The sequence below is a fragment of the Xylocopa sonorina genome, chromosome 10, assembly GCF_050948175.1.
Source record: "Xylocopa sonorina isolate GNS202 chromosome 10, iyXylSono1_principal, whole genome shotgun sequence".
NCBI classification, from domain to species: domain Eukaryota; kingdom Metazoa; phylum Arthropoda; class Insecta; order Hymenoptera; family Apidae; genus Xylocopa; species Xylocopa sonorina.
The window spans coordinates 2,842,595-2,863,103 of NC_135202.1; the positions used below are offsets into that span (position 1 = coordinate 2,842,595).

The 20,509-nt window shown below is 42.8% G+C and overlaps 1 protein-coding gene across 4 annotated transcripts in view; it reads right to left on the reverse strand.

Moving 5' to 3' along the window:
• Glurib (Glutamate receptor IB) overlaps window positions 1-20,509 on the reverse strand; it is a 208,665-nt gene that overhangs the window by 14,769 nt on the left and 173,387 nt on the right. For all 4 annotated transcript variants that reach the window (XM_076902751.1, XM_076902749.1, XM_076902750.1 and 1 more), the window contains 3 exons: window positions 2,723-2,855; window positions 1,686-1,806; window positions 1,371-1,535 (listed from right to left, as the gene is read on the reverse strand). In XM_076902751.1, the coding sequence (XP_076758866.1) occupies window positions 1,371-1,535; window positions 1,686-1,806; window positions 2,723-2,855 (419 nt within the window). The remainder of the gene's footprint in view (window positions 1-1,370; window positions 1,536-1,685; window positions 1,807-2,722; window positions 2,856-20,509) is intronic.

Genomic DNA, 20,509 nt, shown 5'->3' on the forward strand with positions numbered 1-20,509 from the left:
GGGCCTGGCTTGTGTACTTTGCAACGCGCATTGTTGCTGTAACGCTGTTGCAAATTAATGGAACGCCACGCGATACCATCGAGAAATCGCGATCCATTGTACACGTGGATGTATATTGGATCCGTGCTATTCTTTCGACGATTTTTTTATAGAATTGCGGACCGTCGAAAACCTGTTCTCTCTAGTTGATTGAAGTGGATGGAGCAAACAACTTTGCCGAGCTGCGTCGGCAAAGATCGAAAATCGATGTTGCATGATATTGTTGATGGAAATGCATGGCGTACGAAACGTACCCTTACAATATTGTCGAAACACAACGGAACGTATAGTAAAATTCATGCGAAGATACGGTGCAATTTTAAAAACGTCGCTGACATTGTCTACAGTTTTGCAAGATGTGATACGTTGTTTTTGGAAACGGAAGAGAGCGAGGGGAAGGATTTCTGAGAGTAGCTGCATATAAAAAATTTATACCAAATTCTTAGAGAATTTTATGGAAAACATGAAACTTTTGAAATCTCTATATTATGTAGTTTCGCTACAAGAATGCAGAGTTAAGCCATACACATTGCATTGCGAATTATATTAGAAAATATTATAAAAGTATACATATCCTTTTCTTAATTTCTCAGAATTATGATCTGAAATAGATAATTTTCTGGATAAAAAGGCACGAAATATAAATGATTTTCTTCGTAATTTCCCTGCTCTTTGAACTGTTGTCTCTGTGCGAAGCTAAGCATCTTAAATTACAGATTCTCCGTTTGAATTTTCTTTTCCGGTTGCTCGGGGCGTTCCTTTAGCATAGAGTCGTGCTAAGTATCTGAAAACAAGCCGGAAACTGGAGTAGACTGTCGCGCTTAAGGGAGAAAATTGGAGTACTCAAAGGTGCTCGACGCCCCATATGCAATTTGAATAGGCGTCTCCCTCTCTTGGGAAGATGACAACCTGACAAGGACTACCAAGTGCGAGCCAAGATATTGGGAGGAGGAAGGTGTAGAATAATATCTGTTAAGTGTATCAAAGAACAGAAGATACGCCATTATACTACAAAAGCAAAAGAAATTGATTATTAGAATATTCAATACGAATATTTATGTATAAACAATTCTGGACCTTTAACTTTGATCAAGATGCTGGTAGTTTTACGATTTCGCACTCTTAAACCATTGGTGAATAATTTATAGATCATCGGGCCAATTTCACTGTGAACGCATTGAATTTCGCTTAAGAATAATTAGAAAAATATAGAGAATATGGGGAGAATAGAAGTACTGGTAGCAGTAAAGGGAACTTTGTAAAGCGTGAGAAATAGGAAGGCAGGGAAATTTCTTCCCGGCTAAAGTGGAAAGATCGAGGATTATACGTACAGAGATGGATTCGCGGCCGGCACCTTGAGACGTGGCCGGGTCGAGGCGGTGCCAACCAGCGAGGAAGTCTTTGACGTAGGGTCGAGTGGCGTCCACGATGCGGAAGCCGGTGATGTTGATGGCGCCGTACTCGATCACCTCGCTCTCCCATCGGTCGTCCATTATCTGATTACACGAGAACAGCCCGCTTGTAGCCTCCTCTAAGAGACGCGAATCTCTCGCGAATTGGCGTACACTCGTACGTACCCCGAGAGTTCTTTCAGACGTAATTTGGATAAATGAATCTCGAATTTTACTTGTCACGCGAATGCTTACCAATCCACTTAACAGGTAATGGTAGGTTCTCTTCCCGAGGGCGACATCCCTCACGTGGCTCACCACGATGTCCTTGGCCATGTCCGTGGGACAATCGAGCACCACGTATTTATTGCTCCATCTATGAAAAGTTCAGAAACAAATTGTTCATTTTACGGATCCAATTGCGCGAAACGGCAACTTCGACGTCGTCGAAGTAACTTTAAACGTATCCACGCGAGAAGTAAGCGTCGTTCGTGTAACGAATTTACATAATTTCAGTGGGGCCGTTCCTCTAGCGATAAAGTCGCCGCGCAACGAGCCGTTTTCCAGCAGCGATCCGCGATAGTTACGTTTTGTTTTCGCTAACGGAAACGTTCATTCGATTCGGGCTCATTGTCGGGGCTCGGTTGTTGATTACCTAGCCCGTGCAAATGTGCGGCCAGTGGTAAATTGCGGCCGAGATACGCGGTGACCGTTCGTACTCGCACAAAAGCGCGATCCGTCAGCCTGCCCGAATGCGGACAGACTTCACCGCCCGAAAAATACAACTATACTAATACGCGAACCGTTACGGACAATTTTTCGTTCGTCACATTGTTTCCCAACAAATCAAAGGGACCGTCGAATCGTCAGGTTTATTTTTAATTCCCTTTTTTTCTATTGCACGTCTATGTACTCTTGATTTCGCAGTGACATTTCTGTCTTTCATATTTTTTTATACCATTGGTATGATGCGGGAATGATTATTTCCTGGAATCACTGCCATGCAGATGGCTGTGTCGTACACTTCAAGATTTTCATTTGTTCGGTGTTTAGTTTAGATCTTTCAACTCTCCTGTGTGATCATAGTCTACAATTTATTTCTTCCAGACCTTTAAATTGCCCTATTCTCCCGCTTCTCATAATAAAATATTGCAATCGAGGTACTTGGTTGTATTTTATGGGAATTTTTTCAAGATTTATTAGCACCAATTACTGTTCGCCGTGAACAGTGTCATTTTTTAATTATAAGCAACATAATTAAAATTGAACGAAACAAACTACTATCAACTGACCTGTTTAGTTCCTCCAAGCTGCGCAAGAAATCGATTGCCTCGGACATATTTTGTATCCGTTTGACAGTCTCCACTTGGAACGATTCGTTGCCCGGTTTCAGGCCCTGGTAGATCTGCTGCAGCCTGAGCAGGCCTGGAACAAGCAGATGATTTACCGTCAGCGATTGAAACGCGAAAATTTTCGACGGCCGCTCGCGTGGTTTCCCACCTCGTCATTCTATATATGTATATAAATAAATAAATATATATATATATATATATATATATATATATATATATATATATATATATATATATATATATATATTGTACTATACCCGTTTTCCGAAAATTATGCGTGCACGATTGCCGCGTCACATCGCGCGTAACTCATTGGCAGGCACTCTGTTTAGTCCGCGGTCATTGTCCCGGCCACAATGTTTCGCAGTGATCGTAACGGAAACGTCATTAATCCAGCAATTAGATAACGCGATTCTCCTATATAGGAAGATTTCCTCGATATTTACATCTAATGACAGTTTTATGGCTTTTTGTAGATAAACGATATCTAATCAATGATTTATTTGTTGCGCTTTTATTTTTTATTTTAGTAGATCTACCGTGATTCACGTTGCGCGTTTGATTTGTTATTTATTTTGTAAATACATTTGGTAGTTTATTCGTTATTTCTTCTTTTTTAAAGTTTTAATTGAATTTAAAAATTTTTAATATTTTAAATCAGTTTTATGGATTTATACGCGCAATGGATGCGTGTAATGGAATTATTCTTTTACTATCGCGTGTATGTGTCAAAAGTGAGCACTGGAAACATCTGATATCCCATCATTCTTTCATCATTCTTTCGTTCTATCCCTTTTTATTTCGGTTTCTACGTTATTGATTTTTCTAATTTCCTGCTTTTATATCTCCGTTGTTTATCTATCTACCACGAATCACTTAATATGCAAGAAACTTGTATCAGCAAGAAGGGATCTAAGCACAGTCTAAATCGAGTCTGGCTGGAGTCTAATCACAGTCTAATCAAAGTCTAAAGTGACGTCTAAATCAGAATCTTGTAAGACATCTTGTTTGGAGTCCTGTTCCGAAACCAAATAGAGTAACGTACCTCTCAATAAGCAACTATTTACATCCAAGATCAAGTTCAATTCTACCATTTCTCAATTAAATGTAATCAACCTCTTGGCTGTATTAAATCTGTCACCTAACCCATTCATACAGTCCCGTAATTACGCATGAAAATGTTCCACATTATACTTATCAAACTCAAATCCAACGAAACTCTTTTTCGAGCACAAATGATCGTTCTCAAATCACTCGGAACCCTCGCGATAGATTCGTTCCGCTCGCGTCTGATTCGCGAGAAGGTGAGGCAACTTTGTTATTTGCGAACGGGATCGGTTTTTTAGTTTCGAACCGATTTTGGTGGGGGCGTAGCGGGAACAATCGACCGCCGTGAAAGGATCGAGTGATTCGCGGCCACGGATATGGCCGAGAGCGTAATACGAAAGGGGTAGAAATTGAAAAATCAGGAATAAAAGGACGGTCAGCCGGGGTCGACGCGGGCTGAACGGGGGCGGAAAAAGTCAACAGCGGGGAGTCGGCCACGTTTCGTTGCCCATCGCCCCGGTTTTTTTGCAGGGCCGTGCGTGAAACTGATGGCCGGGTTAACGAGCAACGTGCGCCCTGCAAGCTCACTGGCGCGTTGCAAAAGAGCAGCGCATTTCAACGACCGCCATGCGCCCCACAGCTTTTCGTCAACACGGTGACTTCTTTCTCTGCGTTTCTTGCGCCAACGCGCAAGAGTCCGACGCCCGGAATCCTTCCCGTCCACTTCCGGTTCACTCTTAGCTTCTACGATTCCCGATCGAGGGAAACTCATTGTTTATGTACACTATTGGTGTTTGCTATTTAATGAGAAAATGTTACTTTATAGCATTCATCCGTATGTTGATTAGCACGAGTTGTTAATGAATTATTCAGAAATATGTAAAATGCAAATTAAACAACGTTGGTAATCAAATATTTTCATTACTGCGGTGTATTGTAATGTACTGGGTGAAAATTAGCATGTTGTGAAATATGTATGACGTTACCTTGTGACGATTAATATTTAAGAGTGAAGAATGAATGACTATGTTGCGTACGAATTTAATACTAATATCGTTATTATTTAATATTAGATTCATACTTGAGGATTGTGTAATGGATAGTGTGATTGGCACGTGTCATTTTCGACACGAAATCGGTTTTTTATTTCCTACGGAGATTCATAATACGCGAAGACTCTAACAATTGTATCAATATGATCAGTTCCTCCCGAGTAATTACATCAAAGACACCACAGAAGCTTCCTGGCGCATTTCACGGTTCAATATGTTGTGAAACGTGGATCGATGGTCGTAATTATTAGAAGGGCGGCTAATTGGAAGCGCGTTGTTCGGGTGGTCGTCGGCTGTGATGCACCGGAGTCTATGTAATGTCTGCAGGCTTTAATGACACGAGTAACTAACAATAAGTCAGCGATACCTATGTGGGTTAATGGCTTTTGTTCAATTCTGCACAATTACTCGATTTTCTGAGGACACGGACTATTAATTAACATATGCTATACTTATATTAATTATTGTCCTACAGACAGGATTAATTTATACACGTGCAAAATCATAACTTAAGTTAGGAAAAAGCCTTTAGAATTTAAATGCAAATAAGTGATCTGCGGACTAAATGACACTTTTTAAATAAAAAGAAGGCAGTAATGTGTCTTCCTTCATAATCAGTTTACGATAAAATCGATCTTTTGAAAATATTATACGTATCGTTTTATTCTTAGAATCAATTTGTATCTAGAAAAGGCGAGACACAATAATAATTGAGACAATGCTCTCTCGGGAATTAAATAACGAAAACCGTTTATTTGATATAACTCAGACACCCCATAGGGCTCGCAGTAATTTCACACTTTGTTCAATTATTAGCAGCGTACGTCTGGGAAATGCATTACGTTAAAAGCACGCGTTTGTCAAACGATCGAGCCCGAATGAAGCAGCGACGACGAAGTAATAGATAAATTAGTCGAAGAAACCAGCACGTGCGGAATTTCATTTCGTGGGAGCCTTTGAAATCCCACCGCTTCTTCAGTTCGGAAATGCACGCTGGATCTGCTTCAATTAGTTCATCCCTATTATCTCATACTCTCGCTCTCTTCCACCTTTTCTCTTTCCCGTTCTTATTCCATTCTATTTATCTGTCTCCTTTCCCTTTCTCCTACTATTCCAAGTCCTGCATTCTTCTATTTCCTCCATCATGTAAAATATTAATGTAAATATTTAAAAATTAATACTCAATCATTATTTTTAGTGATAATTGAAAATCATCAGATCTCGAAGATTCTGACTTGCCCTAAGAACACGAAACACGAGCAATTCCTTTCTATCTTAATTAGGTACAGAAATATCAATCACTTTCGTTCGCCACTTTTTCCCACTGTCCACTTTTGTTTCCTTTCTCTCTCTCTCTCTCTCCTCCTCTCTCTCTCTCTCTCCTCCTCCTCTCTCTCTCTCTCTCTACGTCGCTTTCGTAGAATCCGAACTTTTTCCTTGCGATTTCACCCCCCTCCGTTCCCATGAGACGAACGTTCGATTTCAATTACCAGATTGGCACGGTGGAAACGGTCGTCTCGTGCTTCCGGTGCGCGGCCGCTTCCGGCGCACCGCCACTTTATCAAATGCCGAGCGGAAAATCCGGCAGAAAGTTTTTGCTACGCGAATCCACGAGAAATTTTACGCTTTGTTGCGTGTCAGTACACGTTGATCATGCCCGGTTTGATCCTTGTCTATGATCGAAACAGTGGAAGATGATTAGGAAGCTTTTTGCAGACTGCTACCGTTTGAAATGCCGTCCGACCGACCACGTTTAATACGAATTATTATTGGTTCGATGGGGCTACCGTTTGGTCCGGCGAATATGCGCTTTAGAAAATTGTATTCTATGCAATATCGCGTTCTTCGAGGTTGTAAAGGTTCTTGAGAGTTAAATTTGAAAACGCGAGCAGTAATTATTTTAACGTTTACAAAAATTTGTAGTTTGCTGTTGTTATAATTTTGCAACTGTAAAACGATTAAAAATTTTAATATAATTTGCCAGTCGTATATCTACAGATAGTTCTACAAATTGTTTTCAATTTCAACTGGAATTGGTCTCGAAACTTTAAATTCAATAATGTGCCCGAGATAGTTTCAGGGAACTTGATGTTTATTAACTTTTAATTAACGCTTATTTAGAGAGGCGTTAAAGGGAAATTGGACGAACGACGAACGAGGCGAAATCGATGGAATGCAAATATCTATTTAATGAGAAAATAAAACGAGGAGGAGAAACGACCGAAAAAAGGTGAATTAATGAACCTTGAAATGGCACAATCGGTTTTATCGTTCCGGCTGTTTCAGAGTGGCCTACAGACTGTCTCTAAGGATTTGTGCGGTGCTTCGAGATTGCTATTAGTCGATAATTGAATAATCAGGTGCTCGAATGTGGTGATTCGATTCCGATGTCTCGTTTTCGTTCGTACGCTCTCGGGTTTGTAAGAGCACCGCGATAAAGGAGAAGTGTCCTTTTAATGCAATTATCGAAATTACGTTGTTCTATTAGATTTTCCAATTCTACCATGTTATTACTTTGTTCTCATAACTCTCTCTCTCTCTCTCTCTCTCTCTCTCTCTCTCTCTCTCTCGATATTTTAGTTACTTTTTATTCCTCAATGAGAAACTCTGAAATGAAACCACCGATTTTCTTGCTTCTGTAAAAGGAAAGAAACTTCTTTGTTCGCTTTTAATCGTCCACCAGACGATATTGTCAAGAGAGCGCAGCAGGGGTAGAAGTAGGGAGGATAACAAGTACAACGCGGAGAGTTTCAGGGGCGTGAGAATCCAGCGATCAACGATCCACGTGGATAGCCGTAGGGATGAACGCGCACGTCAGCCTCCTGGTATGCGAACAATCCTGTCTGCCTCATACGGGAGAGGTTCTGCGGTTTCTGGTTCCGTGTACTCCGAGACGGAAATGCCATCGCGACTGCCGGAAACCAGCGTCGAAATAGACAAGAGGCGAGGGCTGGGAGACGCGCGATGGTCGCCGGCATCGACTGCCGTCTGATTCCATCTGCGGTGAGCCTCGCTGCCTCGGCTTTGAAGGAGTCTTGTTAAGGGAGGCAACGACCCCGAGCCGAAAATGTTCCCGCCACGGTGCGAAACTTCTTCGCGGCGGTGCTTCTCTCATCGGCGGCCGGTGGTAAAAGAAGGGTTGTTTACTCGCCAAGAGTGACGAGCTACGAAATTTCTCTCGCCGACGCGAGCTAGGGCTAACGAGTAAATTTTCGAGCGGGGAATAACGCCCGCCGGAATTTCTGCCGAAGAATGAAGTTAAGTGAAATTTCTGATGAACAGTGAAAGGGTTAAGGGAAGTTTCTTCCCCAGGAACGGTGTTAAATAGGGTCCCTTAAAGGGGTAATGAAATTTGCGTATTATTCCTTCAAGTATTCCGAAGAAAATAGAATAGGGCTGCGACGTCGGTACTCGTTGTACGCGTAACCTCTTCGTTTCTAATGCACGTACAAAGTTTCGTGGGAAATTCTAGAGTCTACAGTAATTTGGTGTTGGGAACAGCTGTATTAAACTGGATATCTGCGGCTTGATGCTTCACGGAGGTTTACGTCGGTTAAGTAACCTTTAATGTGAATATTTTAAATATACTATTTTCTATTGACTCTTTGACTACGGAAAGACCAACTATTAAGTGAAAATCGATTTAAAAATCGTTGATTATTATTTTTAAGCAATCTCCACTTAGAATTTACAATAATTGATAGCAACTACAAATAAAGAGATAAAAAAATTGCATCTTAGCTTTGTCGGTGCGTACTAATTAGAGTAATTATGTCGTAGACTACTACAGATAACGAATAAGATCGTTCTATGAATAATAAGATAACGTATCTATATTACTTACTGTCTGCTACGAATAGCGGTATTATATACGTAGGAGGAAAACGATAAATGAACGCTTACGATGAAAAATGGCAAGCGGTACAATTTTCCTCGTGTAAAATACTCTGCGAACATAACGTTCCAGCAAAAAGTGGCGCTAAATAGAATTTACCCGCGAAAACTCGCGCGTCACGTAAAATTCCCCCCTAAACAACATCGTTAAACGATATTTCCTATCAAGGAACACCATTAAGTAAAATTTCCCTCATGATGGATCGTCAGCAACGAAATTCGCTCGCGAAGATTTACGGGGAAGGGAAAATTTCCACGCGAGGATTCGCGTCGAGTGAAATTTCCTCGCGGCGAGAGGCGCGCCACCCGCCTAGAGCTTCGCGCTCAGCGAAATTCCCTTTAAAAGTACGCGTCAAGCTGAATTTCCTTGCGAACGTTCACTCGCGTTAAACAACGTTCTCTCCGCGAACAGTCACGCGAAACGATCTTGCACCCAAGTACACTCTTTTCTATTCACCTGATCGTTCGCTACGTTGCCTACGATTCCATTTCAGAAATATTCGAAACTTTCTACGCATCAGTTGTTCAATAAAAATTGCGTGAAATGTTTTGTTTTTTATTACTTGTAAAGGTAATAGAACGGAGAAAGAAGAAGGAAGAAGGAAGAAGAAGTCTCGTTTCTCTATAACGGAAGCGTAAACGTTCAAATATTTGAATTTCTCGGACGTCAGCGCGCGGTATTCGAGCGTCGAGTTCCCTCTGGACTCACGGGGGACGTAAAAAGTAGCTGCGAAGGAGGAAAAATTGAATTATCGATTGGGCAATAGGTTAGGTGCCCCGGAAACTGCCGTCTGAGTTGTAACAACAAAGGGGAACAAGCGGCGCGGTTGCGCGGGCAGAATAACGCGTGTCGAGTGGAACGATGATCATAACGCTCGGTGCGCGAGCTGTTTTATTGGCGTTGGTACGTGATCGACGAATTCGCCGGCTCGGTGGCTGGCTATCGTAAACTTCCCGCCCTATATTGGTTTCCGGCGCTATTTCTGCCCGGCCGTTAATAGTCCGCCGGTGGAAAACTTCGACAACGGGTTTCGCGCGCCTCGGTCAAGATCGATATTCTATTTGGTCCGTGTGCCGAATTTATTAAACGATAGAGTGCCCGACAAATTTTAATCCCACGTGAGTGCCCGCCGGAATCAGATTAATCCCGTCGAATAATCGACCCGCCGCGGGTAATCGGAGCAAGTCGTTCGTTTAAAATAGTCACGATCGCCGCGAATTGTTTAATTTCTTTTTTATTGCCACGGGAATTAGCGAACGAGAGACCGTTAATCCGTCTGTGTTCATAGAATCGGACACCATTTAGCGGTATATAGGGCGGTTTAAATTATTGAAATTAATATAAACGGTTAGATGTACCACGGCTTCTGGATATTCGCAATTCTTAAATGCTCAACATATTTCTCTCCGAATGTAATTTAATACTATACTTCGTTAACCATTAAAGTACAGCTATACATATTTATAATTAGTACTTCCCCCTTTTGTTCTGATTCCAGCGTGTATTATCCATTTACACTGGCTTCATTATTTTACCAAACGTACATTTTCGTTCCAGACGTACGCGAACAATGAAACTGGAATAAAAACCGGTGAATGCACCTAACTTGCCGTGATGGTGTCCAGTAATCTCGCAAAGTTCCCGCGTCGACGCGCCTCGATAGCGATCGCAACACCTCCATAAGGGATTTCACTGATTTATCAGCTATTAACCGATAACACGAATTATCGGTTATATCGTCAACACCTTTGGCGACGCGTTCACGGGGCCGATCGAGATCCGGTTCCCGCGACGCGAGGCGACGCGATGCGACGCGATGCGACGCGACTACATCCCGTCCCAGAAGAACGCTCGACGAGGTAAGAGGCCAATAACGGCATTAGTAACGGTGTCGGTAATCGACATACCGAGCTAACGATCACGCCATTCAGTGGATTAATACCACCGGCGCGATCAAGCTATAATCAGCGACGATCGTTCGCCCGTTTCGATTGTGTCGCGCGCGGAAGCTCGCCCATCGAAAGCTGCTCGAAGGTCTCGGATCAACACCGGAATAACGCGAGGAGGAGGGACTGATTAGCGCCGCTCGCTGTTCCGGTAATCGTCCCCGAGGCAAACGCCTCTTTCCATTCGCAATCCCGCGGGAGAAGCGAGCGTTACTCGGCCTCGTCTCAAAGCCCGGGACATTAGGCGAGCAAGAGGCCTTCAGAATTTTTCCTCCGGAAACCTTTGTCTCGCGGCACGTTCGTTGCCGCGTTGGTTGCTTGAAATTTTCCAGCCAGATTGAGCGGCGTCTTCCTTTTCTCTCGCCTCGGTGACCGGCGGATTCGACTCGAGCGCGGATTTCATAAAGCGGATCGCGGTTCCCTCGTGAAAAGGGGGCTGATTTTTAGGCGCGACGGTGAATGGAAATTAGTCGGAGGTTCGTTCTTTCCGAGACGAAGCATTGTTTCAGGAGGAACAGTGAAAATGGTAGGGATTGCTGATTAGATATGGAAATTGCGCGGAGGTAGTCTGACCTGCACAAGGTGATTCTACTGTCGATGGAATTGCTCATCCCGGTACGTCTGAACTTCGCTTATATTAAACAGTTTGACTCGATATTACTTTTACTTTTCAATTTTTACTTCTACCGTTTGTTCTTCAATATTTTATGCATACAAAAATTTAGGAGCCCTCGAGTTTAAACACAAATTTCAAATTTTATTCGCGAGATCAGCTGCTCGTACATTGTTTAACGAAGAGTAAAAATTGACGATGATTTTTACTATATTCTAAGATGATTATAAACTAGAGGGCAGATGTTTGAATGATGCACTCGTGTCGCGTAGATAAAAATTGCGATTGATACGACAACAGCCGTCGTGTAAAACGTATGGATTAACGAATTCGAGGCGACAAGGCCCCATTTCTATGCGAACAATTGACAGCAACTACAGTCCGTAACACCAGCTTTTATCCCGTAAACGGGGCGTTTTCTATTATAGCCGAGTGAAACGATTTTTTGTTAGCACACCACCGACAGAGTCATCATCGGTACTGTTGTTTAAATTAATTCGCTGCGACAAAACGTACCTTTGTGCGAATCCAAATTTCTATTAAAATTTAAGGGAATGTTCCAAATATTTCTTTTGATTTTCGTAAAAAAGAAAAAAAAGGACAGATGACAAGATTTCTCCGTTTGATCAACGACGTTCGATGGAACGTATTAAGGCGACGGCTCGCCTTCCATTAAAAGTTTAAATGGTGTCCAAAAACGGATGGAAGGAATAATTATTACTTCCGTCTGAAGAAGAGCCGTTGGTAACGTGAAACGAGAAAGCTTTCGCGTGTTTTGTCTCCGGTGGGGCGCGGGATTAGACAGGTCATCCTCGAGAACCGGTACTTTTTCTAACGAGTGAAAGCGGAAACCCGAGTTACGTAATGAAAATACGTTTCATAACGAAGCCAACTACGGGGACGCATAAATCTAATCCTCCGCGTCACGGCAACCCGCTCAAGACAATGTTCTCGGTTTTTCCTCTGTTCATTTTCCACGCCCTATTTACAGAGACAATTTCAGCGGATTCCCCTTACGGAACGCTCTGTGATTCCATGAATATCCTGAAAAAAATTGTCACTAAATGGAAAACGTCTTTGTACACAAAGTAACAACAATTTAAGGTAAAATATATTATATGGAAGTTTACGGTACTTTCGTTCGCTTTTGGATCTGAAGACATATTTCCATTAACCAAAAATTGACATTTCAATCAACTAATCTTTTTTCTTGTATTAGTCCATAATCCTCCATATTAGTTAATAATCTGAATCTGAAAAATTCCACACTGTCTGTTTCATTTCTATCCTCGGTTATTGTCAGAAGATGAAGTGTTTTCGAGCGAGTTTCTCGCAGGAAGAGCATAACCGATCTGGTTCATCAGGCACGATAAAGACGAGCGGTGATAGCAGGTGTCGTATGCCTGAATACTATGAAACAACAGGCGCGAGGAAAACCGAGCTTCTTACTCCGTCGCTATTATTACGCGCTTTAAATCTCGTAACTTTCTCGCGTGAAAACGTGACTCGTTTTTGATGACCGCCTCAAAGATTCGCGATTAAATTCATTAAACAATTACTGATAATTATCGTATATTGGAATAATTTCTATTTTATAATACAAAAGCCAATGATATCTTTGACGCGCGCATTTTAAGCATTAAGATTCGTATTTATGTAATTTAGATTCAGATTTAAAGTCGACGTAATTAGTTTCGCAATAAATTTAAATAATTCTAATTCTCAGTAGAATCCTCCGTACTCGAAATACCATGGAGTACATATGCTTAACCACGAGACTCAACAGACTAATTTTGCCCCAACCCAAAGTATTCGATCGTAATCGCACATAGACTGACCGAGCGTGCGATGAAAACGACCAGCTCCAGTGGTCCAACTCTCGAAAATCGTGCCAGTTCGATCGGCGACAAGAATTTCTCATCGACTGAGAGTCTGCCGGGTATATCGGTAATCAATTTTCGCGTCCGCTTTAACGCGCGGACAATGGACGTCCAGGTGAATGGAAGGTTCGTATTACTAGCCAGCCGGTAATTAGGGGCCGCGGTGCAAGCCGGCGCTGTAATCAGAACGCGTGACCATCGGATTACGGGGTTGATCCTTGGCGGGGAAAAAATATCCGTGGTTCGAGCTTTGCGGTGAATAATCCGATGCGCGATTCGACCGCGCGGCCGCGGTCGCGTTAATCTCTGAATCGAGGCCAGAGATCGACGAGAAACAGGGGTGGCCGCCGGATGTTGCGGCGAAGCGAGCGATGACGGTCACGGTCGAAGGGTCGTTCGATGAAATTGTGGCAGCAGAGCCGCTTCCTGCCATGAAAGATAGCGGAGATAAGGTGAATGCTGATGGAATGTTGCTTTCCATTGATGAAAATCTAAGGGGATGCTTCCAGAAATCTTCAGAATCTAAATTTATTTAAAAGCTGTTTGATTCGAATGATTTTCAAAGGGTTTAGTTGGGACATGTTAATGCAATTAGAGTAATGTATCGCAGAAAGAAGAGTACTCTATTTCTTTTTCTCTTCTAAGTGGAGTAACCCAACCATTTGAAAGCTGTAGTCAATGAAAGCATAAGTATGATTTTTTGATATAATTGTTGGAAAATGGCACAACGTGATATGAAATTTCGAAACTCATCGTAGTTGTTCTGTTAGAGATAAAGGGTATCACCTTGGCGAGGGTGAAGCGAGAATTTGTATAATGTTGACACTAGATTTTTATTTCGGAAGTTTACAAAAATTGCTGTCGCAGTTTCTAAAACTTTCCGAGATTGCATAAGTAATCTGCGAGGCAAATATTTGACTCTCGGAATGGTAGCTCTGGGAATTGCGCGGCGAGCGTGTCTGACCTGCACGGATTGTTTCTACTGCCAATTCGTTTTAGAAAGTTGCTATCCGCAGAATACTTTTATACCACCCTCATTGAGTTTCTTGGTATATAAATCAGTGATCTGATTCTTTTCAAATATTTGTGCATACTATATTCAAAAATCCTCTACTTCCTTGTACACTTGAATTTTGAACGAACATTACAAAAACTAGAGTAACCGATTGATAATTCGCTAACAAGTGTCCAAGATTAAACCTCCGTCGAAGCATAAACGCAATTTCAAGCGCCGTTGTATCAATCTTTCTCATTAACCAGAACCGCTTCCTTGGACTCCCCCGTGATCATCGGATTCTACGATTAAACAAGGCAGCGCCGTAACGTTTACGACCGGTGTGCAATTTCACGCAACGCACGCGCGCGGACCTCACCGCAAGAAGTTATAACCGGACCAACCCTGTTCGCGGATCGACGACACGGTTCGAGTTTACGTCGGAACGCATTATTAAGCCAACGAAGGAGCCAACGCAACAAACGGCGAGAGATGGAGACGCACCGGTCACGTGCGAATGAATTGAAACGGTGGATCGACTCGGATACCAACGGCGAGCATTTTCAGAGGCCACGGGGACAGCCAGCCGCGGGGTTGAAGCTCCGTTAAGCCTGAGTTAAACGCCGTCACTGCGAGCCCGGTATTGTCTGCCGCTTAGTGTCGCTCGTGGAAGGTAAATAGAATATTCCCGTAGAATATTCGCCGACTGGGATCATTTGCCCCGGGAAATTAATTCCACTTCCGTGGGAGTTCGCTCGGTCACGGTGTCCTCATCCGTGGACGCGCGAGAACTTCCCCGAAAGAATATTAATTTTCGTCCCCGCGTCGAATAGTTCGGAATAGGGACGCAAAGTGATTTTGTTGGTAGTTATCGTAGTTTGGCGCTGGATCGCCCGTGTGGTCAGGCCGTTCTGGGTATCTCTAAGGGGCCGCCATGTTTCCTCTCGTGGAGGTTACCGTGTCGCGGATGTAGAAACTGGAAACGTCAAGGCATTGGTGTGTTCTTTACGACGGTTCTTTGATAGAAAACAAAAAGTGAATTCGAAACAGCAATTAATGCATTTAATCACGACGAAATTAAATATACTGGATGAATGCGTTATTTCAGAGATTCGGATTAACAGACTCTTTAATTTCAAATAATTACGTAGCTCTTCCTGCGCTAATTTGAATACATGTAATATCCATCGCACTGAACGTTCCATAAAATCCATCGTTATGGATCAACAAAAACCGTTCGTTTCCCAGCGAAATTTTCATTAATCATCCTTTAATAGAATCGATTACAGGATATCGGGCTGGTTGCCCGAAAAACAAACGAAACCGCAGCTGGATCCTCGACTTTGGTCACGCCCACGCACTACTACCGCCGTCATTATGTAAAATTCGTGCCAAATGGCATGAGAAAAAAAAAGAAAAAAAATAAATGGTATTAAAATCGATCGGGATCGGTAGACAAAGCAAAATAAGCTGGGCAAAAAGTTCACGTCATCCTCGCGCATCCGTAATGCGATTCGCGAAGAAAAATCACCGAACGAACGGTTTCGCCTCTGGTTTTTATTCCTCTTCGAAAACGCGAGCCACAGGGAGAAGTGCCATGTACGATAAAATCTCTGCGGCGTGAATTGCTCGTGGAAAATCGAGGGGACGACAATTTTTCTCGACGGCTCTTCGCGTTTCCGCTCGATTACCAGAGTGACCACGATCGAAAGGATTGCGGTCAGCGGCGTTCCGCGAGGAAGCGCGGTTTATTCGCTCGTTGACGCCGCGTTTCATCGAATTTCCCTCGAGTGATCGTGGAGGGAAAGAGAGAGGATAATTTTTCCGGTGCACACGCTGACGCTTCCTCCTCGTTCCTCCTGACGCGCACAAGCGCGCCTCTACGATCGCTCGATGGCGTATCTCGCGGATTCGCCGTGTTGGGAAGCACCGGTGTGAATCGACGTCGGGAAAAAGGCTGAATTAATTAGCGGACATTAATATCCTTTTAATATCTCCCCGCCTCTGTCCCTTAAATTGCTCGTCGCGAGGCGGAACTGATGTGCGAGCACGCGCTCCAACGATGCCGAGGAACAAGGATTTTTCAACTCAGCACTTCTACTCGCGTTCTGAATTGCGTTTTCGTAGCGAGATATTTCTCCAGCAGCGTTAAAAAACTCTTTCGTTTTTAAATTAATTATAGTTTCGTCGTATTCTTTAAACTCCATAATCTTAACTTGAACACTCTCTGCTCGTTCCCAGAAAGTCGCGAATTGAATGCCGAAATTGTCGACGCAAAAACCAATCCCATATTTCACGAACCCTCAGCAGGCGGTTCCTCGACGACCAGGCGAGGTATAATTTACGACACGCGTGCGATCCTCATCTAGAGGTGTTCGACCTCTCGATCGAACGCATCTTGCTGGCACTGGCCGCGCACGGGAGATGTTTATGTCCATTTGAATTCCAATTAATGGCACGTCGAGGACACTTTGGAACGCGTGACATATCGCGGCGCATTGTTCCACCGGCGGCGTCGCCGACCAGAAACGCTGCTTCGACTCCTGCTCGTTCGTGGGATTCCCATGGGATCGATCGATAGAAGGCCGAACGAGAGAACGAGAAAAAGCGCGACGGAGATTCCGTCGAGAAACGCGGGATATTCCGCCCTTCGTGGAATCCCAGAGATTTTTTCCCCTCTCCTGTAGTTACCCACCATTATTTCATGAAAACGCGACGTAGCTTTCGTCAAAGCGGCGGGATGCAATATTTTACGGGTACTCTGGTTGAACGCTACTCCATGACAAATATTCGCATCCTTCGGTCAGGTATGTGTTTCAAAACTTTTTCAATTACGCGACGTTGTATTTGCGAAGTCTTTGATTGCACCATGATCGGCGATATTCCTGATATTCGAAAATAGCCGAATGAATGAAGTATAAAGTGGAAATGAAAACTAGTGTACACTCTGCGAAGAATTATTTCAAGCTTCGCAATATAATGTAAAGGTACAGTGGTTAAAGCGTTACGTTATCAAACCATATCGTTAATTAAACTGGATTCCAACGTCCTCAATTATCCGAGACTGGCATATATAAAATACGATTAACGGCGCACATTAAATTCCCTTTTCATCTCGCTAAAATTCCGACAAAGTTCGCCGCCAGCCCGGCGCGTCCACAATAATCACGATCTTAAACCAAAATTAGCTTCAGATGAACCGCGACGTAAACCCAAGATCAGCCATCACGCCGGATTATCCGTGCCATTAGAGGTCTCCATTAAACATTTTACAGGCTACCATGTAGCCGAACTGACTCCATCATCTTGGCAGACATCGTTAGACGTTTCGCCAGTTCCTGGCCCGGGAAACAGTGACGCAAACCATCCAACCATCAATCCAGGACGTTGTCATGCAGCGAAGCAATTCTCGCTCGCGTTGCGCGTTCAATTTGCGCGGGCCAGCATCGCGAGTCCAACGTGATCCTGCACAATAGTCGAAGCCCGTAAGGGAGGGGGAAAAATTCGTTCGAGAAGCTCGAATTTGTGAAATTCGTCGGCCGTGCGACACATCGTCGTGGAAGCTACGAAAACAGCTGCCGGGAAGGCGTCACCGCTGGTAGACGGAATCGCGACGTATTTTCGCTGGTTAGCAGCGTGGCCGGAAGTTCCGCGTTGGCCAACTGGGGTGGATTTTAGTCGACGGTTAGATACGGGAATTTTTCGTCATTCGGAACGCGCGTCACGTTCATGACGCAAATTGAAATTCTTGTTTCGCTTACCGGTATTTGTCGTCTCTGCCGATTTGCGGACCACTCTCCTACCGATATCGATCGCAGAGTCGATTCCTGGCTCGGCGCACGCTCGCGATTTATCGCCGAGCGAACGAATTTTCATTTCACTTCTCGCTGCGTCAGCGTACGAAACTGAGTTTCCTTTGCATTAATCAGTCGGAGAATTATTTGGATCACCGTTTGGAGGTTCGCGTGAAGATAAATAGCTGGCATCGGTGGAAGACGTTTTTAACAATTTTTCGAAACGATCAAACGAGAGTTTATATGTCGGAAGGAAAGTTTTAGTTTTATCTTTGCGTGACCTATTTTTCTCAGATAGACTTCAGTCCAATATTCGATCGCCTATTTTTGAGTCACTCTGTATAGAGATTACAGACATTTACATATTTATGAGAAATTTGAGTATGCGAAAGGACGCACGGTACGTAACTTGCAAAAATATAGGAAATATTCAAAGTAAAATACACGTTACAATACTCGGAGGGTGGAACAAATTTTTATTCCGACTCATCTAGAAATTTTTATTTCAGTTATAATAACACGAGTCTCTGTTTTTCTGTTCGCAATTTCATCCACGCTCCTATCGATTATACTTAATAGTGGTCTCGGTGGGCAAACAAGTTTTTCGTTCACCGAAAAACCTCTACCTACACCTTACACTATTTCCACGATTCCCACGATTGCGAACGAAAATTTGATATTTGCCACGGTTCGCCCGGTATCTCGTTCTCTGTTTCACAGTTGTGATTGCGCTTGGTAGATTTTTGAAATTAAATTGACTCTCTTCCCTCTATTGGCTGCGTGAAAGGGCACGAGTTCGCTCCGGCTGGTTTTTATCTCTGGCTCTGCAGAAATTCTGAGAAATTTTACCGGCCAGACACACGCGCAAATATGTCCATACTCGAACCAAGGGTACGGATACACGTGTAAAGTGCAAGCTGACGGCCCGCGATGCTGGCAATCGATCGGATCCTCTGGGAATCGGGTTCGTTCCGGGCATCCACACCGGCGATTATTAAATTGTTTTGGTTATTAATTTTGCGATCGAGCATTCGCGTAAAATAATTCAAGTTCCATGGAGCATAGCGATGCGTGGACCGTGGAAATCAGCCACTTTCAAAAACCAGCAGTTCAGCTTTTTAGAAATATTTATCATTTCACGACCTAATTTATTATATATCGCGAGCATCATTTTCATAGTAATATGATCCATCAAAATATAATTTATGATTGAACCAAAAATCAGATGGAAATGTTTATCAAAGAAATGTGGATGTTATTACGTTAAATACGATAAATATTTTAATTATCAGAACCGTAATTTCAATATGGGCATTCCTTTACAACAATTACATAAAATTCAATTTAAAAATTATGAAAACTTCCTGCAAAAATGCTTTTCATCAGCGAACATTCAGAATATTCACGTTTTACAATGGTAATTTATTGTAAATGCATTTCTGCGCGTGTTAATTCTCTTTAATACGCTTTATTCTTTCGGAACAGGCCCCATATTGTAACTTAAATACTTCCCGTTTAAACGAATTAAACGACGTCACTTTATAAAATACCCTGACCGATATATTGGGAAAATCGTGAGCACGATATATTGAATTTTCCAGCGAAATTGACTGTTGTTTTTCCTCATCGAGTAACTGAATACATGTCATCGTGACACTCTCGTCACTGCGCGTACTAACAACGCCACTGCGGAATAGTTAAAAATACTTTTTACAATAATTCTGAGGGTGTGTCAGCGCTCAATTCGCAAGCAATTTTTCGTCGAAGTTCTCCCCTCCTTTCTCTCTCTTTTCCTCTTCATATCGTTTCCATCTATTTTCCTTTCGTACACCTCGTTGTTTTTATATCCATTCACGCGTTCAATTCCCTTCTGCCAATTTTTATTTACTCAATGAATTTCCGTCAGGAAAAATTTTAACAAATTTTCTCGGAAACAATTTGTCCCGTGTCAGCGTGAAATATGTTATATTATTTGTTTTCAGTTCGTGCATATATACGCGTAGGTAACTCTGTTAATAAACGGAGCGGGACTTTAATTTTCGCAGCGAGCAATTACGGTTATTCTCTTAATAATAGATTTTCTCTGTTGGCGGGAAAAACTTTTCCCACCCGAGCTTGTTTTTTTTTTTTTTTAATTACTGCCCGAGACATTGGCAATTTTATTCGATACGTCACATATGATGAACGTTAATACATCGCTACAGCATGTACTTGTCTTCGTATTCATTTTTTTAATTAGAAATGATAAGTGTTTTTCAGCGTTGTTTCATATTAAATTGGTCCAATATTCTGAAGCGTGTTGCTTCGTGTAAAACTGTGAATGCGTGACAAGAGAGTGAAGAAAAAGAGAGGGAAGAACGTTTCGCTTTGGATCTGTCAGTAAACTCATCGGTAAGGGTATCAAAATGGCGGAACCGCATTTTAAAAGCGAAGATGTTAGGTTAGAAATTCTATTACATGGAAACGAAGGCACGAAATTGTACTGTGTGTGTTAAAGTTGTTGTCC